Below are 22,271 nucleotides of genomic sequence, written 5' to 3' on the forward strand. Positions count from 1 at the left end.
TAAGTATGTTCTTAAAAAAAGTTCCTAACAGGAGTGATTGATCTATTTCAGAGCATTATTGTGTAACAGGTAGACAGAACATGATCTTCCATTGTGGTCACTGAATGCATACACACACACACACACACTGAGGTAGTAATCGATAAGGGTCCAATGAAAGCTGTTGGTCATTGAACTGGTGTGGAAGCTGATTGGACTGCTCAGACACAAGAGTCACTGATAGGACTGATTACACTGGAAGTCATTTGTTCTGTTGCAGCGGGTGTGTAATGCACAAGGACACATTGCCCTGCATGCTTTGTTGTACCTTGACGTTTGCATTTAATTAATGTAACCACTCCACTTTGAGGAAAAAACAGAAAAACTCCCTCAGATCTCACCTTCAGAATGGCCACTCACTGTATTATCTGTAAATATTTCTACAGGAGGTTGTTTTTATTCATATATATAATTTCTAACTGCTCAGCTGTCACTTAATTACCTCATGTACTCTTCCTCTTCTGTTAGGGCCATGAGATGACCAGTATTGGGCTGCTACTGGGCGTGTCTTCAGCCAAACTGGGCAGCATGGACATGTCAATTACCCGCCTGCTTAGTATACACATTCCTGCTCTGCTTCCACCCACCTCAACTGAGCTTGATGTACCACACAATGTTCAGGTAAGAGTGAGTCTACATACTTCACCACATGAAATTAAATGAAGATGTTTTTTTGTTTTTTTTCTCTCTCTCTCTCTTTATATAGAGAAAATAAAATTAAGAATTTGGGGTTCAATGCCCTTTAAACAGTGGAGAAGATGGTGACTGTGACAGGATCATAGTTCCAAAGGACTGTACTGAGTCTCCATTTCATGAGTGTTTTCAGCACAACATGCAGGAAACGGCTTATTATAGTTTTATGCATTGTCTGTCACAGATAGTATCCTTTGATTTTGGTTGTCATTAATTAATTCTTGATTTTTTTGTTTTATTAATGCAGCTAAATTAAGTAATTTCTGTATTTATTTTCAGTTTGATATTGGGGTTTTTTTTATGCTTTTTCTGTTTTGTTACTATTGTAGCTTTTTCAGCCTTGACAAATAATCTCTTGATTTTTAGTATTGCTTTATTGTGAAGAATTTAGTATTAATCCGATTCTTGCAATGCTGTTATCCTGTCTTCCTAATAATAAATAATAATAATGGAAAAGATTGATTATAAATGTCTACAGTGGAATGCATCAATGGGTGAGAGCAATAAGAAATTGCAGTAAGTTTTCATATGAGTAATTATACTGTTATTTTTTAGTTGGGATGCAGAGTAGGTTTATCTATATCTTGTAGAAGAATATAAAAATGTTTTGAGGACATGAAATTATAATAATTTGACTCTCTTTTGTTCAGGTTGCTGCTGTAATCGGCATTGGGTTGGTGTATCAAGGAACAGGACACAGACACAATGCAGAGGTCTTGCTATCTGAGATAGGTAAGTGTGTGTGCACGCCCATATGCATGCACCAGACAGATGACACATTTTCAATCAAGCCATGGTTTGACTGCTTTCATTAAAACAGTGCAACTTTGAATCAAAGAATCCATGCTGAATTTCACTTGATGCAGTGTTTGGAAAATGCATATTAGAACTTCACTAATTAGTGGATTTTAATTTTATTTAGTCATTTTATTCCCCTGGTTGCAGGCTCTCAAATATGACACTACAGATTTTTTGTTCTTTTGTGATATTTCATAGAATGAGCAGATTGATCATGAAAATAATGGCCGCATGAATCGATAATAAATCAAATAGTTTGTTGGCTGCAGGCTTGAAAACAAGTAAAAGCTTTGTATTTTCTACACTGTTTTTCTTTCTATTGTTAACAGAAGAAAATATACCCTGGAAGAACTTAATGATTCGCTGTTGGTCTGGTCCACATTAATCTGCTTTTCAGTCCTGATCCTGATGTTTCTCTCTTGACCTTTAGATCTAACTTGAATGTTTTTTTTACCAGGAGAGATGGTAAAATTGTGTGTCTCTTAGGTCGACCCCCTGGTCCAGAGATGGAGTACTGTACAGACAGAGAGTCCTATTCACTAGCTGCTGGTCTAGCCCTGGGCATGGTCTGTCTGGGGGTAAGTCAAAGTTAAAAACTCTGTGTTGGTTAAACAAGTGGTCGCAGGAAAAATATTTATGTTTTTCCAGATGGGTGCGACTCATATCAGGATTGGGCTGGATTATTTTTGGTCAGAGAAAGGCACATGAAGTTGAATTTGCCCTCAATCGCTCGCGCGCGCGCGCGCACGCACACACACGCACACGCACGCACACGCACACGCACTCCATCCTTCTCCCGTTTGAATTTAGAATTTTTATCACCACCCCTTCCCCCTTCTCTCTGTCCTTGCAGCATGGAAGTAACCTGATTGGAATGACAGACTTGAATGTCCCCGAGCAGTTGTATCAGTATATGGTGGGGGGCCACCGCAGAGCGCAAGCTGGGGCCAACAGGGAAAGACACAAGTCCCCCAGCTACCAAATCAAGGTAGATGAACAGATCCTGTCCTGTTTTTGTCTATTATTATTATTATTATTATTATTATTACTATTATTATAAACTATTCATTAGTGTGATTTAATTGTGTTAATATAATATCACTTCATAACTGCATATATATATATATATATATATATATATATATATATATATATATATAAAACAGTTTAACACAAAATTCTTCCAAACCTCTTCACAATGCTTGAAGGCCAAGTAAATTATTCTCTACATTATCTGTCTTGCATAACTTCATTATATATACAAGATCTTCTTGAACCTAGGACTGTTTTTAGCTTGCTAACCAACAGCTAAGTCCTCAAACCCTGTAAATGGTCATTCCAGGAAGGTGACACAATCAATGTGGATGTGACCTGTCCAGGAGCCACGCTGGCTCTGGCCATGATTTATCTCAAAACCAACAACAGGTGAGAAAAGGCTAAAAGCCAATCAATCCACCCATTTTTTTCAAACATAGAATAAATAAGGAACTCATTTTACAAACATCAGTTACTCCTCATTGTTTCCATGTGAAGGTATTTAGTACTGTTCTAATGAAATGGAGCAGTTTTATGGATCATTTGCAGAATGCCACTCAGAATATTCTTTTGCTGTGTTTCCAATTCTTATCCTCTTGTGTATTTACACTCTTGAGGACTCAAGGATGAACTGATTAGATTTTTTTTGTCAAAGGTAAAGGGTACACTGACTTTGTTAATCAGTAAATAAACAATAGGCAATAATTTATGTTAGAATATCCATCATGCAAATACAAAATACGTTTGACCACCATCGGCTGTGTTAACTGTCATGTTTCCTTTTATAAATAAGTGTTGTTCTTTATGTATCATCAAGCAGAGCATGATAACATGCTTGATGAAAAATATCATACCTCAGTGACTTCAGTTGTTATGCTAGTAAAGAACAAGACTTTTCCGCCCCATCGCTTTCTGCTGTTGGTCAAGAGGTTCCCATCACCTGCAATGCTCATTTGATTCCAGCTCTCTATTGGTGTGGCAGGTGCTGGAAGAAGGTATTAACACCTCCTTGTCTCTTTGTGAAAATGTCTTCTAGGTCGATTGCTGATTGGCTGAAACCTCCAGACACTTGGTTCCTGCTGGATTTCATCAAGCCAGAGTTTCTGCTGCTGAGGGTTAGTGTGACTGAACGTGTGTGTGGATGTATTATGTGTCTGACTGATACATTTTCTCACCTTCCTTGTAATGTGGTACACCCCTCTCTCTTGCTCTCCTTTTTCTTCTTGCCTCTCTTATCTCACAGACTCTTGCTCGGTGTATTATCATGTGGGATGAAATCCTCCCTAATACTGAGTGGGTCAAGAGTAATATACCGCAGGTGAGAAATGACATATATACACTGCATTACTGAAGAAACACATTTGGAGTTATGTTGCATAGGACCTGGCAACAAATCACTAATGACAAAGAATTCCCAGATGGGAGGTTTGGTTTGTTTCAAGTGGAGTGGCTGATTTGTGTCAGGAGATAAACTTATTTTGTTATTCTGGCTGAGGCTATTGTGTCGGACTGGTTACAGAATGGCTCCTCCAGCTATATTCATTTTTATGAAAACTTTGTCCCATTTGCTGTGACACAGCCTCATTGTTTAGTAGCTGTTTCCTGATGCACACAAAGAAGAAATGCCACCACCCCCCTGGGATGGTCAGACAAGAGCTACATCATAAAAAGAAAATCCCCTGAGGAATTTCTGAAGGCTTGTGTCAAGAAAATGTTTTGCAAAACACCTCTGCAATGTTTGCCTCGGAGCTAACATCAAACAGAATATATAAATAGTCATCTTGTGACAAAGCAGCAGATATCAAGGAGGGTGGATATTCGTCTGTAAAGATTTTTGTTTTATGAGTCTGTTACCTGGAAATGGTGATAAAGCACCAAAATGCAGAGATGTTTGCCATCTCAAGGAGGTGCACAATCTTATTGGCCATTTCTCATGTATGTATCATCTCATGAATGTACCAACTTCTCTTTTTAATTAGTCTGATTATATTACTTATGTTAAAACTTGATAATGGTTGTCACTGGTCCAGAGTTACTATATATGTGAAATGATTTTGTTCAAAGCAACTTGATTTCCCTTACTGCAACTTTTATGTGCATCTTTCGATATCTTTATCAACAAAACGCCCAGAATGCTTTTACTATAGCATATAAAAGTCAGTGCAACTTTTTCTGCTGAAAGGGGGCCAGTTTCTACTGCTTTATTTTATATTTTATTTTTCTTTTGCTTCAGATCATGAGGGGGACTTTTGACCCTTCAGAGGACATCAACATGGAGACAATGGCGTAAGTATTTAATATAAAAGCTGGCATTTATTTCATACTTGAGATCATGATTATTGTACCTCCTCAGAGCAATTCCATTCATATCATGACACTTTTGGTTGTTGTATTGATGTTCTATACAATATTTCACCATCAAGACTGATACTATCATGTAATTTGTTTGTCAGACAAGCTCAAGATTACATTACAGCTGGAGCATGTATGGCCCTGGGTTTACGCTTTGCTGGTTCTGCCAACTCTGATGCTTTTGATTGCCTCTATGAGTTTGCCAGGACCTTCATGAAGATCATGTCCTTTGCTGGTACAGCCGCGGTTGTAAGTGTTTGTTTCAATCTCTAGTAAGAATGGCCTTACGTGTTTATCACAACAGTAATGTGTTATGTCATTTTGTTAAACCCCTTTGATGATAATTATTCTATCTTATATTGCACCTTTGTTCTTCCTTTCTCTGCCTATCAATGTGTGGTCCGATTCTTCCAGCAGACAGGTTATTACAATCTGCAGACTGGTCTCTCGATGATCCTGTTGGCTATGGCCATGGTGATGTCGGGCACTGGAAACCTGAAGGTCCTGCAGCTCTGTCGCTTCTTCCACAAGCGAACTGGTGGCGAGATGAACTACGGCTTCCACATGGCTCATCACATGGCACTGGGCCTACTTTTCCTGGGAGGGGGCAGGTAAGATACAAATACACATACATATGCACACATTTAAAAACTCTTATCTTTTATTTATTTATTTATTTTTTTTAAGAAAAATTTACATTCTCCACACAGAAAAATATAACATTTGTATGCATTGTACATAGTAATGTATGTTAATCCATAATTCACACAGCACTTTATTTTTCATTGTTGGCATACAAAATTATGTTATGTTATTAAACAGGATAATTGTGAAATGTTAATGTAAAGAATGCAGTATCTAAAGGTATTACTGGATACATTTTAGTTTTAACTTTGACAAAAGGTTGGGTTTTTTTTGGGGGGTTTGTTTGTTTTTTCCCTCAATCCATAAAAAGAATACAGCTCTAGAGTGGGAAGCTGATCTTCAGCCTTTGATGGCTCTATAACACTAACCTTATGAGAAGAGGACAGACTGTGGCCTGGGTGGGTGGGGAGCAATGTAATGTTAACAGGCCTTCTTGTGTAGATGGGTAGCATACACTGTGTCCATCTTAGGACACTTTCCACAATCCTCTTTACCAACTAAACCACATAGACCAAGTCTTTTCAGTTTTTGGCATTGCAACTGCCAAACAACTCTGTCTCTCAATGAAACCTCCTGTTTACCAGGAGCTGAGAAGAAGGTTTGGCCTGTCTTGAGTTTTCTTTGGATGAAAAGACTCCATGTTCGTATGGTGGGAGTTAAGGGACCATGAGATTTATTTTTTATTTTTTTTTTGGTATGAATTCCTGGGAATTTGATTATGTTGAAATGAGCGTGCCGCATTCTTCTACAAGGCTCAACCAGCAAATTTCTAAACTGTGCTGTGGGTAGACGCATGGTAAAACACTTAGTGTAACTACTCATTTAAGCAATACAGTATGTTTTGTCAACAATACCCAAATGCTGGAGGATTGCTGACTGTTGCTGAGAAGTTTTCCACACAGAGTTTAGTGTGACTGTAGAACTACTAGGCAGAACTCAGAGAAAGAGGTTAGAACGAATCATTGTTTAAAAACTGCTGCAATCAGTAATGATCAAACAATCCCTGTTTGATCATTACTGCGTCATTTCTGAGTTTGCATGTTCTATGCGTCTTTCCTCCAGGTTCTCTGGTTTCCTCCCACCATCCAAAGACATCATGTTTGGGTTAAATGGTGACTCTAAATTGTCTGTAGGTCTGAGTGTGAGTGGTTGTTGGTCTCTGTCTGTCTCTGTGTGTTGGCCCTGTGATGGACTGGCGACCTGTCCAGAATGTACCCCACCCAGTGTGAGCTGGGATTGGCTCCAGCACCCCCCCATGACCCAGAAACAGATGAGCAGTAGAAGATGGATGAATGAATGGATACTCAAGCACATATACTTGGTTACTTCATTTCATTCAATGTGTGGTCTGACATATTACACCTGAATTATTGCATGATAACAAGTTGACAACATGCAGGCTAGAACACAATGATAAATTTGGGCCTGCTTTTTCTGGGAAGAACTGGGTACATCACATCGAATATATCACATGTTGGCTAGCCACACAAATATCACACAAATCTGTTTAAATTGCTGTTTTGTGCATCATGAATGACATTTACATTCACACACTCACAAGAACACACCCATGCAAAATTCCTCCATATACTGACCTTGGCCTCTGTATTTGCAAGGGAGCAATGGCTCCTGCTCTTTTATGTGTTTCTCAAACAACAAGTGTTTCTCACATAACAGCCGCAATCAGCTTTTGATTTTATTTGGGCTACATTTTATCTTAGGCCTGACAGCTGAATGCCCACACCACTGAATGTCAATAACTGAGTGTTAAACATAGACCTTCAGAAGTTAAAGGTCTTTCTGTGTTGCGTCATTTAATTGTCATCAGTGTCTGAGCCAGTCCCTCTCAACTTTACCTCTTTAAAATGTTTTATGCATATCATACATCACTTTCCACATATTTTGCTACATTGTTTATTATTCATTTCCTAACCTCCCTTTTTACTGATTCCTGCTGATCTCTGTTGCATAGTGTGATTTCCTTTTTTTTCATAATCTAACTATTATTTCCTCCCTCTTCCTTTGTTAGCTCCGTTGGTTTCGTTTCCCATTTATTCAGTGTTTTACTTGGAAGCTAAACTGTACGTTACCTACAGTCTCACATTTAGGCATTCAGGTTAACTGACACTTACTGACACTTCTTTGTATTTGAGTTTACATGTTTGTGTTTGTTTCCCGTGGATGCCTTGGTTTCCTGTTAAACCAAGTTAGGGACATGTGTAGCAGGTATTATGAATATTCCTGTAATTTGCCTTTGCAAAGGCTGTTTTTTTTTTTTTTTTTTTTTTGTGCTGCATACACTGGAAGTTGAAAAGTCATCAGAAGTAGAAAGTCCCATTTCAGCATTAAGGGAAAGTGACTCAGGAGTCCAATGTCCTGTTATTGTAGCAACAGTGGACCAAATTCTCAGAACAAGAGGCTCCGTCAGTTGTTACCGTTGATCAGTTGGAATGAAGTTGCATATTTGAAGTATTGGCAACAGCAAAACTGTCACAATGTAGCCATGGTTCTTAAATGAAGATTTCACCGTCAAAGTGGAGCATTGGTTCTCATGCTTTTGACTTTTCATCTCAATGCAAATCAGTTTCTGTCTTTGACCGAAGAGATAGGTTCAGAGGATGTTTAAAATGACGCAAAGGAATGTTCTCAGAAATCACCATCTATTCATTATCACGCAAGCACCAGATCATATGTTTGTCAATGAACTCATCGGTTTACAATCATCACTGTATCGGCTCTTGGAATTCATTGCACAGTTCTAATGAATGTAGCTCATATATTTCTTCAAAGTGTGCCTGTTTTTTTTTTTATCATCTTTATTTACTTTAAGTCTGTATTTGAGGTCTTTTTATCATAAAATTGAGGAGACGCGACATAGTAATCACTGATTTGAGGTTTTTAAACACATTAAACATGACCCATGCAACCTTTTTAGTGAAGAGGAATGTAATTCACCTCAGCTGACTGTTAACAAGTGCTCTCACAAGTACCAACCAATGTTTGAGCAGCCTTTATCAAGTACACTCTTGACTGCCTACTATTATTTTTAATAGGCTCTGTTGTGGTCTGTAATGACCCTCACTGAATTATACACACAATTGTTTCAGCAGCAGGGGAGAGAGAGTTTAACAAGAACAATACATACAAAATTGCCACACAAAATGTTGAAAATGTCATGTACATAAGACTTCTAACTAAAGCTAATTTGCAGTTTAGAAAAAGATTTAATTTAAAGCAGCGCATATTTCAAAACTTGAAATATTCCAAATGGTTTTTGTAGACTAGCAAGGAAAATGGGGTGAGAAAATATCTATCGTGATCACGTAATTTTACGGTGGTAGGTATTTCTTTTATTAGGATTGCCACAAGTGGGCAATTCCTGATAGAACTTTATAGTTGCTTTTGGAAAATGGGAAGAGTTTAATGATGATGTGAGGGTGAGAGAAATGTATTCATGATGTTGTTTGCTGTTGTCTTAGGTACACTCTAAGCACCTCCAATTCAGCCATCGCTGCTCTGCTGTGTGCCCTGTACCCGCATTTCCCTGCTCACAGTACTGACAACCGGTAAGACTGATGCGGCATTGAGATTTAATTACATACGGTTCATGAATACACACAGGCACATACTGTGCATCATCTTATATCATATTTTTCAAATCTGATTTTGGGGGGAAAAAAAATGCAAACTGACTTTAGATCCAGTCAAGATAGAAACATTTTTAAGCATTTATACGATGAATGGACATTAAAACTCCCTCCAGCTCCATGTCAACTACACTGATGCATTGACAAACCTTGTGTGTCGTCATTCACCAAGTAAATGATAACTTCCTTTTGTCTGTATGTATGTATGTATACTGTGTCTTCCTAGCACAGTTATTTTCTATTGTAAATCAAAAACTTTCTGAAAGTGCTCCTGTTGTTGCAGCTACCACCTGCAGGCCTTGCGGCACCTGGCTGTGCTTGCTGCTGAGCCACGTCTGCTTGTCCCTGTTGACGTGGACTCCCTAAAGCCATGCTACGCCCTTCTAGAGGTCACCTACAAGGTAAGTTCATCAAGGTTTGTCTGGCTGACATGAGGTGCTTTTGCATCGGAGGAACTTTTCCATAGTTCCTAGAACTGTTGGAGAAAGTACCCCATTTTTGCATGCTCGCACCGCAGGGATGTAGAACCATTCGAGTTCTAAGAACGCCCTTTTTGAGGGACTTTTTTAGCCCCTACTTCAGGTTAGGTGCTTTCGCAGCGCAATAGGAACTTTGCGTGATGTAGGTATATGGTAATTGGTCCAGATATAGGTGTACTGAATGCAACACTGCCATTTAAAAAAAAAAAAAAAATGTATACAGCCTTTGCCGAGTGGAAGAGAGGAGAAGAGAAAGAAATGCACCAACGCTGAAGTTCAGGGTTTACTAAGCCCGTATTCTATGGAGGAAATACAAAGAGATTTTGATTCAACTAAGGTATTTGCTGGTATTTCCTCTCAGCTAGCTTTGTTGGGCATCCACCACACGGCAAAACAATGTAAAGAGAAGATCAAGAAATTAAAGCAAGACCATAAGAAGACAAAAGTTCCGACAGAAAAACGAGTAAATGGTACGACACTCTGATCTGTATCCTTGGACACAGACCGGTCTCCATCGCTATACCGAGCATGGACGGCATGGACTGGGAGCTCTCCAGTTTATAGTTCCTATCGAATTAGATCCTAGAGGAAAACCACTGACTGAAAAAGCACTCCCATAAGAGTAAAACAAGCGAAATGTGAAGAGGATCCAGGATTGTAATCATTCAGAATTGACTAGTGGTTTTTCCTTCCTATAGAATGTGTCATTGTTTCTGAACATGAAGGCCAGACAGCATCGAAAATGACTAGTTCAATCTGTATAAAATTGTAAAGTGGAACTTGGCATGAGCTTTCTCTCTGTAGGTGCAATTTGCAAAGAATGTTCTGTCCATAACAGAGCAGTTCCTCCCTCCCTCATGCTCTGTCTCCATCACATGTACTTGTGAAGCCGTCCAGTGCCACACTACATCTCAAAACGCACACACACACACAAACTATAATGACATGTAATGCACAACATGTGCTGGTCTCAGTTCAGAAGAAAATGCGCCTGCCCACCAAGCCACTGTGTGCTGGACCATTTCCCATGCACACAGTTGAGGTTTAATTTATTTCTTTCTCTTTTTTTTTTGGGACTTATTTTTGGATTATTTTTAAACGCTAATTGGAAGAGAGACATAAAGGAAATGGGGAGGGTGGGGGGCGTCCTTGGCTGGGGCCAGGGACACTGCTATAACATGGCAAATGTTCTAAACCCCTCAACCAGCAAGCCAACTTGCAGTTTCAGTCAAAGCCGACAAGGATATGAAATTTGGCTGTTTGTTTTGTTTTGTTTTTTTTTTTTTTGTTTGTTTGTTTTAATTAGTAAAATTGTAATGAATTGCAATTAACTGTAGGTGATTGTCTGAGCAGCCTTTTTTTTTAGTTTCTAACCAGCTAAAGCAGCATCAATTTTGATGATAGTTGTACATGAATTTAAAAGAATATAAATTGCAGGGAAAAACAGCTGAATGTAGAATATTAAGTAGGCTAGACAATTTATAAAACCCATTTTATATATATATATATATATATATATAAAAAACGCTGTTTCCCATTACATCCCCTGTATTCAGGGATCAATTTTGTGAACCAGAAAATCTCAGAATTTCAGTTTAACAAAGGTTTAGCCAAGTATTAGATTTAGGTCATACGGAGGTTTTAGAAGTCTTAAATGCATCAAATTTGCACAATCTGAGCAAAGATACCTAATACAAAATGCATGCAAAGAAAATGTTGAGTGCAGAACATGAATCTGGAAATGGTAATAATCACTGAACAAGTCAGATTTCAGTGATGAATGGCTAAATGTGCATAGCTGGTGTAAATCTGAGTAAAACCTTTCAGGTTCATTGGGCAAAACTACAGCTTCTCATACCCAAGAGCATAATGTGAAACCAACCACTGGTTCTAGTTTGTCTTGTTCAGCCAGTCCTTGAGAAGCCACTGTGGTTTAGTTAACAGTGGTTCAGACATCTGGTGTCGTATGACTACAGTCTATCCATTCATTTTAGCCTCAGTTATGCCATTTAGATCATTTCACGTCCATTTCCATGTGAAGCAAGAAAGGGGTATAAACTGACATGCTTATTGTTTAAAAAAAAAAAAAAAAGCAAGAAACAAACAATAACCCTTCATTATTATGTTGAACCAGAAAATTTGATGCCTAAATGAGATGTTTTTCTACTGTCCCACACTTACTCAACTATTCTTTTCTCAGAATCTATTTGGAAAGTCGCAGTTTTTTCAGGCATGTCCATTTGAAGTTCTAATGACAGATAATGTGCAGACTGTAAATCCCCTGATATTGGGCTGTAGAATTAAAACCTACTTGTTTGGCCTTGTTAATATTGAAAACGTCAAGTCAGGATTTGGTTGATAAGAAGTTCAGGATTAAGGGTAACACATGTGGAGGGTGACACACTTGAAAGCACCAGCATCTGGTGCTTTGAGGAGCAACTCGAAATGCATAATTTACTCTGTATTCTCTGCATTAGCCTAGAAAGAATGAGTGTTGCTACAAGATGCTACAAGTACCTGTTTTATCACTATATCAAAAATAAGAAACTGTATACTGGAAGATGTCTCTTGCTACTATGAATAAATAAGCTTCTTCTCAATGCTGAAGGAATTAAAAGGAATTGAAAAGCCTCTCTGTAGTGATAGATTCTCTTACTCCATGAAATTGGCTCTTTTGCAGATCATATCTGAATGCTACTGCTTGTCAGACTCACTATTGCCTATTTGCTGGTTACATTTCAAGGCCTTCTTTGTGAGATTTAACTATCTGCAAAGCTGTGAAATTGTGTTTGTACAAGCCTTTGTTTCTGTGCATGTTGTGATGATAGTTTCTTTTTATCAGGAAACCCAGTGGTATGATGAGACAACAGTAGAACTGATGGCCCCCACAATGCTTCCTGAGCTGCACCACCTGAAACGAGTAAAGTGCACCCTATATTTACAGCATTGACTACTTATGCCACTCAAATTATTTGGTGAGAAATCAAGATGGCCTGATGTCTTAATAATTTTCTTTTCTAATTTGTGTTTATTTGTTGCAGGTAAAAGTGAAGGGACCACGCTACTGGGAACTATCCATAGACCTGAGCAAAGAAATTCAGCATCTGAAGTAACTACAGATATCATCTTTTTGAAGCAGAAGGTTTAAATGCAGTCAGTGAAACCACTATACAAATGGTGGTAGAAATTTGTCAGGGGCCTGTCTTTACCCTGCCACAGATGAATCAGTGCTTCTCATGTTTCATGTCAGGTCAACTGATGTAAAGGAAAATTTCTCTATGCTTTCTTCAGGTCCATCCTCTCTAGGGATGGGGTTTTGTATGTAAAACTACGGGCCGGCCAGCTGCCCTACAAAGATGACCCCCAGGGCTGGAAGAGCCTAGTGGCCTCCACTGTTAACCACCGCAACTCAGGCGTCCGGGCTTTCAAGGTAAACACATTGAGAGGACACTCATAACTCACCTGAGGTGTGATAATTTAATGAGTACAGTTGGTTTGCAAGTTTCCTTGGCTGCTAAACCAGTGCCGTAAATGCCATGAAAGCTACACTGTATATTGGAAACGCATTAATTGTCAGTAATTTGTGTTATAGATTCTGGCTAGGACAGTGCCTGGACTGCAGTCTGCCTATTGCCCAAGTAACCTTGGTTCTAATTGCTGCAGCCCTACTTACCACGGGCACACGAATAAGGAAATGAAACAGATTGAAGAGCTCTACTGTGTATTTTTCTACAGTAAAAAGTTTTGCATTACTGTCACATTCAGTTACATTTCTTGTATAAAACCTGTTTCCAATACAAAGAAGCAAGCCTGTCAAAAATTATCCCAGTGACTACTGTCCAACCAGACTATTGCTCATAGTTTGTGGTGGCTACGTGTTCCTGTGTGGAAAATTGCATCTTGGTCACCTTTTTACTTCTTCCTTCCTATATGGCCCTAAAGTTTTATTGCAGAGGATAAGTAACTTATGGCAAATAGTGCATGCAACTCCTAACGCCTAACATGTCCTGCCACAATGGATGGACTCTTGGGTATTTGCATCAGTTTGCATTCTTCCATTGATTTAGTATGTAAACCAGCTGGATCCAACACTAGCTGTGCTTAGGAAACATGATGAAAGTTTGCCATTGCTCCCTGTACCTACTCAGAATTCTGTTACCCCACAGATGCAGGTTTTATAGATTTATAATGTTCAGTCATTGAATTACTCAGTGATGATGTGTTTGTGGTAAACCCAGCTTCCCCAAACCTATTTCAAGTACCACTGTTTGCATTTTCCACATGTGCCACTATACTTTCTATCAACCACAGAAAAGGGGCAGTAAGTTAGTGGGGAAGGCATGATTTATGACCATCTGTGTGTGTACGATTGAGCCTCTCCTGGGTCTGTTTTGTGACTGCAGATTGGTGTCTGTGTCTTAAACACACAGTTTGACATTTCCTGAGGACAAATGAGGTCACTGAAACACTTCATGTAGTCAAACTCCAAATGTTTCAATGTTGAGAAAATAGACCCAAAATTGCAGAAGTTAACACTTAATTATTTGAGACAAAGCCCACTATGAGTTTAAAACCAGCATATTTTAAGAAATAAGTCTATACCAGTACCATACTATAAATTGAAGTGAGTCCAATTGAACAGACTCTTCCCCTGTGGCTGGTTGTGTGTCCAGTCTTGACAGGTTGTCACTAAAAGGTTCAAAAGGCAACTGTGCGGTTGACAGAATATTACTGGTTTCTTGATGGACTTGGTATATGTTGTCAATACACCTGCAGGTTAACAAAAAACACACACACATTCCAATGTCCTTGCTGTCCATCTTCCTCCTTCACCTTCTTTTCCTTGTGCATTCATCTTTCTCTTTTCCTGTGCTTCTATTGATTACTTCTCCTTGTACCCTTCTGTTCCATTCTGACTTTGGATTATCAGAACTAATGTTTTTTTTTTTTTTGTTTGTTTGTTTGTTTGTTTAGTTTTTTTTATTCTGCCATAACTGTTTTTTGGCTCATTCCTTATTTCTGTACACTTTCTCTATGTGTTGGTTAATCCCTGTGTGTTCTTTGTTTCTTTTTTTCCCCAGCCTGAAGCCATTGCTACATTCACCTCTGAGCCCGTCTTGGTCTCCTTTGCTGAATTCTTTTGTAAAACATCTGAAGGAATGAAATACGTAAGTTTTTAACACGCAGAAATAGTTTGAGTCCTTGCAACCATTTTAGTAGCCTCAGAGACAAAAGTGTTTGCATTTTGAAGCAAGTCTTTTTTTTTTTTTTTGTGCATCCCTGTGGATAAATATATCTGTGTGAATGAATGATTTAAAATGAGGAATGATGGAAATATTTGACTTTACAAACCACCTAACCAGTTATGTGAAGGAAAATCTTATTTTATTGAAACTTAAATATTTCCAATTGAATTATTAATAACATTTGATCTAAACATGAGTTACACTTACAGTATATTGTAAGGTTTCTTGTTTTGTTTAATTTATTTTTTCAAGTATTGTCACAGTACAGGTATTGGCATGTAAATCAAGACTTAATCAACATTTGGAAAGAGTTTTGAGTCCCCTATAATAAAAAGAATGAGGAATAAGTGAATTATCCCATGAATACAACTATTCAGGCCTCGGCAGTGTTTTTAGTTGATTGGACATTATTGGTTGGACCTGGTTGCCTGTATAAGGCCTTGTAGTTGCATAACAAAGGGAAAAAACAAAGCCAGAAGTCAAAGATTTCTGTAAAAATAAAATCCCCAGGGGGGTTTTCCTTTGGATTCTTTTAAGTTTTTCAGAGGAAGTCTGAGAGAAATTGGGAATTTTACCATGTCATTACCATATATTTATTCGTGAGCTTGTGTGGTGTAACCAAAGCTTTTCACAACAACAAACCAGGGAGCGGTCAAAAAAGCTGTCTGAGCAAGTCATATTTTTAGTAAAGTTAATAAGAAATTGTAAATTGCTCATTTGGCCTCTATTAAATCATCATAGTCAAGAAAAACACTGTATCACCTTATTAAATATAATGCTTATTGTACATAGAGTCCTTTGGCATATGTCTGCAATTAACATAATCACTGTCAGATATTGGACAATGGACAACTGAGACTAATTCCACTGTGTCTGCCTTCACTAGAGCTGACTTGAGAGTAAAGGCGAATATGAATGGTTAGCCAGACTTTCTTTCTGCTTTTACTTATTTACTTTCAGTAATAGATTGTGTGTATGTTAAATGAACTGACACCTTGGAGCGTCTGAATGCATAAGGAACAATTTCCAAGGTCCAACAACATTTGCAGCCTTGATAGAAATGTTTTTAACATTTCTAAAAAGACATTCCACTGTGTCTCTGAGTGTCAACAAGACTAGTTTGCAGAACATAGAGAAGCTCTCTTGAGTTAAACATTAACATCAGGATACTTGCATGCTGATGCTCTCAAATGATTGTGTTCATCTTAGTTTATCCTTTTGCCAATACTTGCTAAGAATATTAATCTTCAGCAGTTTGTGACATTGTCACCACTTTTGTCCTTAATAAAGGAAAAGTCAAGTGGAAAACAGTCATTAGGATTCATCGCTCGTCATCCCTGAATGTCTGCACCACTATGGTGGCCTGTACAAGTCAACGTCTTCCATGAATCTTTACTCTTTAACGGCTAAAAACAGTCTGTCCTAAAAAAGGATCTGCTGTTGGCTTGAGGACATAAAGCAGGCAATTGAGATTATTGTGCTTCATTGTGGCAGACTTCCCCACCTTTACACTCACGCAACTTTTATATGCAAGACAGATGACATGAGCAGGGTAATGTAAGGCCGTACAGATTGCCAAGACCAATGCCACCTCTGCTTGTTAATCACTTGATTCCCATTTTCTACATAAACTTAATTTCAGCTTCAGATTAATTCCTTGGGACACTGATATCAGTTTGCACAGTGAAATGGAAAGAAACTAAGTCGTTTTGAGGCATAACCTTCTGTAATCGAATTTAATAACAAGGCAAGATTTCTTTGCTGTTTATCTTTTATTATTACACCAGCTCTGCCCCTCCTGCTTCTACTACCTTTCCTTGTTTATTTAAAAAACCATAACATTCTTTCTATTTGCAATTAGGACATTGTGTTTCCTGGCAGGTAATTGCAAGATTTGTTGCCGTCTGGTTTTATTAATTTAGTGTGACACAGCTCCACATGTAGACGTGATTGTAATAGCTGCATCCTGTCTGACTCCTTATTTATCAGACAGGATTTTGTCAAACTAAAGGCGTATGAAAATAAATAAATATGCCATTACCATGAAGTCACTGACTGTTCAGATAAGTGTTATGTGTTATAAATAATCATTTGAAGTAACTTGCAAAATGTAATAATTTATATATATAATACATATAATTTATATTATATGACATAGCAGAGAAGGTGTTGTATAGTGAATAGGTTTGACTTCGAGAGTGTTGATACTTAAATGCAAAAAAAAAAAAATTAAAATAAGGCTTTTATGCAGAAATTGTGTGAAAAGATTTTGTGAGAATATTTTGTGTTTGACTAATCCTATGACATTTCCACATTTCACCTTCACTCTGTGTTGGTGTAAAACAGACACAAATCTTTCAAACCAAACATAACTGAGGATTTAAAAAAAAAAAAAAAAAAAAAAAACCTTGATGCACAAATACACAGTAAAGGAAGGAGGTTGATTGTTAAATATGTTACTGTACTGTAACTACTTAATAGCCATAAATGATGGTTCAACTAAGCACCAAACTCTGTGTTTACTCAGATAATGCACACACATTGTAATTCACTGTTCATCTTTGCAGAAGGAGGAGACTCTGGTGTTATTCTCAGCTATGCTTTATGAATGTGTGACACAGGAGTGTCCAGAGATGCTGCCCACATATATTGCCATTGAGCAGGTAAAACAAATACTAACGTGATGAACTAAATAAACCCAGACATTAGAACCTACAGTTATCTCTGCACATCTAATGGATGGTTAACTGAGTACTTTGCTGGTCCCCCTCAGGCAGTTGGGGCTCTGCAGCAGGGCGATCTGCTCCAGACTTTTCCCCTGTGGCAGCTGCGGCTGGTGGTGGAACTGTGGGACAACAGGGTACTACGGGGTGCTGCTGATCGCCACGATGCCCTGCTCACCTCAGAGTTTCTGCCTGTAATGAAGAACATGGTGGATGTAATGCTGGACGGCTGGCTCAAAGGTAAGGAGTGACTGGCTGGACTGTGCTTATGCATGAGATGCATGGTGATTTTAAACATTTGAACTTGCAAGAAACGTACATAGCTGCCTCCCCGTCCCCACCTTTGTGCCTCCAACCGCATCTCAATCATGCTGGTCCTTGCATACTGCCCTGTGACTAACAGCATGACAGCCACACAGACAACTAACACTGTGTGGCCTACTGAAGCTGTCTCAATTCTCCAGGACTGCTTCAAAACCAAAGATTGGCAGATGTTTAGAGGCAGCTACACACGGGGACACAATAAACTTGGAATATTATACAGAAACCGGTCCTGGCCTACATTCAGTGTGTCAAGGATGTTACAGTTACCCAAACCATCACCACCCCTCCTAACCAGAATGCGGAAGTGCACTGTCTCCTGAAAGCAAGAGATGCCGCATTTAGAGCAGGGGATGGAGCCTAACGGTGAGAGACGAGAGCAAAGTCAACCTATGCTCAAAAATGTAGGATCATTTTTTTTATCTAATGACATACTAATCATGTGGAGAGGCATTGAAAGCATCATGGACTCGTAACAGGAAGAGTCCTCCTGACCAATCGCTACCTGATGCTCTCAACATCTTCTATGCTGCTTTGAGCCATCAAACACCTGCACAAGCACTAAGGTCAAAATCTCACCTGATGACTCCCTCAGTATAACACCGGCTGAGGTAAGGAAGATGTAAAAAATTAAACCCTGCAAAGGCTTTGATGGAGTTTCGAGGCAGGGCCCTCAATGACTATCCACACCAGCTTTCATCGGACATTACACACTGTAATTTAAAATAGTACTACTGTACTATACCTGTTAGACCATTCTTACAAGAAGTACACACTATGTGTGTAGGCCCCATCGCCACACTCAGGCTTCAGAGGAGTTTACATGTGCCTTCCTAAAACTGTGAGATGCTCTGGCAGCAGCGGGCCATTCATTTAATTTTTTTTTTTTTTCCTTAACCCTTGAGATGCATAATCTCTCTAGATCAGAGACCTCTCCAAAAAGGCAATGTGAACTGCATCACACAGTGTCACATAAAATTATGAATAAACCATTCTGTGACACCGCTTGGTTCTCAGTTCTCTCCTGTGCTGTAGTGTCACTGGTTGAGTATTTCACAAGTTGAATGTGTTTCAGCTTGTTTTCCTGTACTGGGTGTAACACAATAATGTCATAGTTTAGAAATTAAACAGGCTGTGTATACACTCAAACACACATTCCATCATTACTGGTTCTCACACACACACACACGCACGCACGCGCACGCACGCACGCACGCACACACACGTAGAGTAAGAAACCCACACTGTGAGCCGTGGGAAATGCGTGAAGCAGTTGAACAAGACTGTAATCACGTAAACAGTTCAAATGATCCTTTCATATTTCATGGAGCCTTCCTGGCTCTGGCAGTTGTTTCAAAGGAAAGCCAGACTAACTTGACGTCCACCATCAGGAATGTTACTTTTGTGGGGAGCTCACCCATGAATGAAATGTATTTCTAGATCTGCACCTTTGTTCTGTTTTGTTTAGCTTTTCTTTTGGATTAATTATTTCTTCTGCTATTTCACTCTCCATGCCACTTGTCTTTGTCTGAGGTCAGCACTGTGATGAATTTTTACATGATGGTAACTGAAGTAAAAAAAATATATGACAATTTTGAGAGATCTTGGTTTATCACCAGTTGTCCACTGCGTGTGTGTATCATTTTGTGATATATTAATAGAGTCAGCTGATTGTCAGGCTTGAGTCATTCAAAGTCCAACTTGAGATTTGATTACAACCCCAAAACTGCCATATATATTCCTGTGTGGACGAGATGAAAATGTAGCTTTGTGAGTGCAACAGCAAGAAAACTGTAATTGACCTAAAATACAGAACACCCTACTGTAAATAAACATGCCTGTGTGCCCTGTGTGTGTTTTCTCCTCTAGACAACAGCACTGTGTTGAGGTCCTACATTAGGGGCGAGGCCCTCCCAAAGGAAACCCAGTACATCATGTTAGCCTGCTTCCTGGTGTATCGCTCTATCCCCTGTCTCAGGAACACACCCACTCAGCTGGAGGGTAAGAGAAACACAAGGTCACCCTGAACTGGACCCGCACACATTAGCAGTATATTTGCATGTAAACGCCTAGAACTGCAGTTCTTGCAGTAGAACCTGCAAGTAATCAGGTCCTATACATCAGGGCAATACTTGAAGTTTTTCCATTTCCTGTGTTCTTATGTATCTTCTCCACTACATGTCAGAGGGAAATGGTGTAGTTAGTTATAGTGAGCTTGTAAAATGTAATGTATTGCTAAAGATGATTTTTGGGTTCTTGCTCCTAACAGAAAATAGATTTCACATGTGTTTGAGGTGTTAAAAGTTTAAATGCAGTGATATGTGTGTCGAATAATTTTTCAAGGCCTGAAAAAGTCAAGTATTCCAATATACCACAAAGATCCCCTAAAATTAACTTGAAGTGTAATGAATATATGGCTTTGACTACAAAGTGTTTCATTTTCTTTTATAGCCTAAAATATTTGAATGTCCACCCCCCCCCTTTTAATTTTCCACCTAATTTATAAAATAACTGCAAACCACAGAAAAAATTTTTTTCTAAACTCTGTTCTCTTTTATCTGACTGCAGGTTGCAGCTCACTTGGGGATTTGTTGTCCCGTAGCAGCCAATTGGGCATCCCTCTCCGAGATCTGCTGAGGCTTGTACCAGTCCTGCTTGGTTCTGCAGCAAGACCACAGACACTTCTGGGCTTCCCTCTGCAAGCATCTTGATCCTACTCAGAACTTCTCAGCTGGATCTCAGAGGTGCAGTTCATTGCCTTACGTTCCCACTGCAGGCCTAGGTAGGACAGATGGCACTGTTATTCTCGCAGGCGTGTTCAGGAAGTGGGACGAAATATGAGGATGAGCTGTTTCACTGCATCCCTGCGGCATGACTGCCATACCTACTGAGAAGAAAAGACTTTGTTTCCGTCTCTGCCTCTTGAAAATTGAAGAACTAATATTAGACTTTTGTAATATATATTTCTATGTGTTTGTTTGTTTTTAAACAATATAAAAAAAAGTTTTGGCCTCAGTAATGATGCAGTGCAAGTGCCAATTTTGTGGTACAACAAATCCAGAAAGGAGACTTTTCTGATGGGTACCACTTCTTCAAACTTTTCCTGAAAACACTGGTCAAGCTAAACAGGCATACTGGTGGCGAAGCTGCCTGTGAGGACTCTCCCATGTTCAGGCTGCTGTGCTGTAAGGACAAGAAAATCAAAGTGAAACAATAAAATCAAAAAATACCTGTACATTTGATGAAAGCTGTGGTTTATTCTGTGTCTGTCCCCATGAGGCATCCTGCACAACAATATGTTAGACCAAATACCAGCTGAGGTTGTGCTGCTCATAAAACCACCAAGACAACTGAAGTCCATTTTGTAATTCTGCTGTATTCTCACACTGGCTGAAGCGGAATTGGCCTGGATACAACATTATCCATTGTCTTTGATTGTGACACAGATATGACTGTGGTGGTGCCAGCACTGCATCCCTGTGGTCAAGATGTAGTTCTTTTGAAGTGAGTCGACGATCAAAAGGCTGTGGGTGGTTCTCCACATGAAAGAAATCCCATAATCACACAGTGATTTTTGGTAATAAGACCATGTCCATTACAGACAGCACTAAAGTAACTCAAGTTAAATAAAGTTAATTTTACTTAGATTGTTCTGTGTCAGTGACTGTCGCTTATGGTCTCAATTAAGTTCGATTTTATTTTGGCTTTTTACAAGGTTGTACAACAAGGAACAGAAATACTAATAGACTTATTTGGAAAGTAAATATCTTCAATGAAGACCAGATCTACAGCTGTTGACAAGGGACCAGTCTTACGGCCTTTTGTTTCACGTTTACGTTTCTTAAGTTTAAAAAGCCCAATTGAAAAATACAATGCATGCAAATTACCAACAACAAAAGGGTTGGACTGTAAAGAGACAAAAAAAATTACCAAACCACTACAAGGAGCACAGCTCTGGAGGCTTTACATGTCTGCGGCCAAGGGCACATTTGGTCAAAAATAAAACTGCAAGCAGCGTCACAGCTTTGGAGGAACATTAACACACAGTGCTCGCAGTGGTCAAACTACAATTTAAAAAGTCCAAGAAACAAAGTTAGAAGTAGAAAACCCAAACATGTAGCTAGTAATGGCATAAATGGCAGCAGTTGAAACCAGATACTGTCAACAGTGTTCTGAGGTTTTCTTGATAAGAGCCACACAGATAAAATTTTCTCGTAGTTGAATATGTATGTCATGTTTAGCCAAAAACTTTGGAAACCAGGAATGGGGGACTTTCCAAGCTATGCATGAACA

At 38.9% G+C, this 22,271-nt stretch overlaps 1 protein-coding gene across 2 annotated transcripts in view; it reads left to right on the top strand.

The window, feature by feature from the left end:
* The window catches only part of anapc1 (anaphase promoting complex subunit 1), a 45,614-nt gene extending 24,352 nt beyond the window's left edge, over positions 1-21,262 (top strand). Inside the window, exons 34-53 of one of the 2 annotated variants that reach the window (XM_029521437.1) lie at positions 508-660; positions 1,383-1,464; positions 2,017-2,108; positions 2,384-2,518; positions 2,873-2,955; positions 3,602-3,680; positions 3,809-3,883; positions 4,799-4,851; positions 5,019-5,166; positions 5,335-5,528; positions 9,042-9,128; positions 9,493-9,610; positions 12,531-12,608; positions 12,730-12,797; positions 12,980-13,118; positions 14,770-14,856; positions 17,502-17,597; positions 17,708-17,897; positions 19,848-19,979; positions 20,547-21,262. In XM_029521437.1, the coding sequence (XP_029377297.1) occupies positions 508-660; positions 1,383-1,464; positions 2,017-2,108; positions 2,384-2,518; positions 2,873-2,955; positions 3,602-3,680; positions 3,809-3,883; positions 4,799-4,851; positions 5,019-5,166; positions 5,335-5,528; positions 9,042-9,128; positions 9,493-9,610; positions 12,531-12,608; positions 12,730-12,797; positions 12,980-13,118; positions 14,770-14,856; positions 17,502-17,597; positions 17,708-17,897; positions 19,848-19,979; positions 20,547-20,689 (2,232 nt within the window). In that variant the 3' untranslated portion in view covers positions 20,690-21,262. Of the gene's footprint in view, positions 1-507; positions 661-1,382; positions 1,465-2,016; positions 2,109-2,383; positions 2,519-2,872; positions 2,956-3,601; positions 3,681-3,808; positions 3,884-4,798; positions 4,852-5,018; positions 5,167-5,331; positions 5,529-9,041; positions 9,129-9,492; positions 9,611-12,530; positions 12,609-12,729; positions 12,798-12,979; positions 13,119-14,769; positions 14,857-17,501; positions 17,598-17,707; positions 17,898-19,847; positions 19,980-20,546 lie in introns of both variants that reach the window. The other variant, XM_029521436.1, reaches the window with a different exon arrangement.
* The last annotated feature ends 1,009 nt before the right edge of the window (positions 21,263-22,271 follow it).

Source organism: Echeneis naucrates, chromosome 15 (assembly GCF_900963305.1).
Source record: "Echeneis naucrates chromosome 15, fEcheNa1.1, whole genome shotgun sequence".
NCBI lineage: Eukaryota > Metazoa > Chordata > Actinopteri > Carangiformes > Echeneidae > Echeneis > Echeneis naucrates.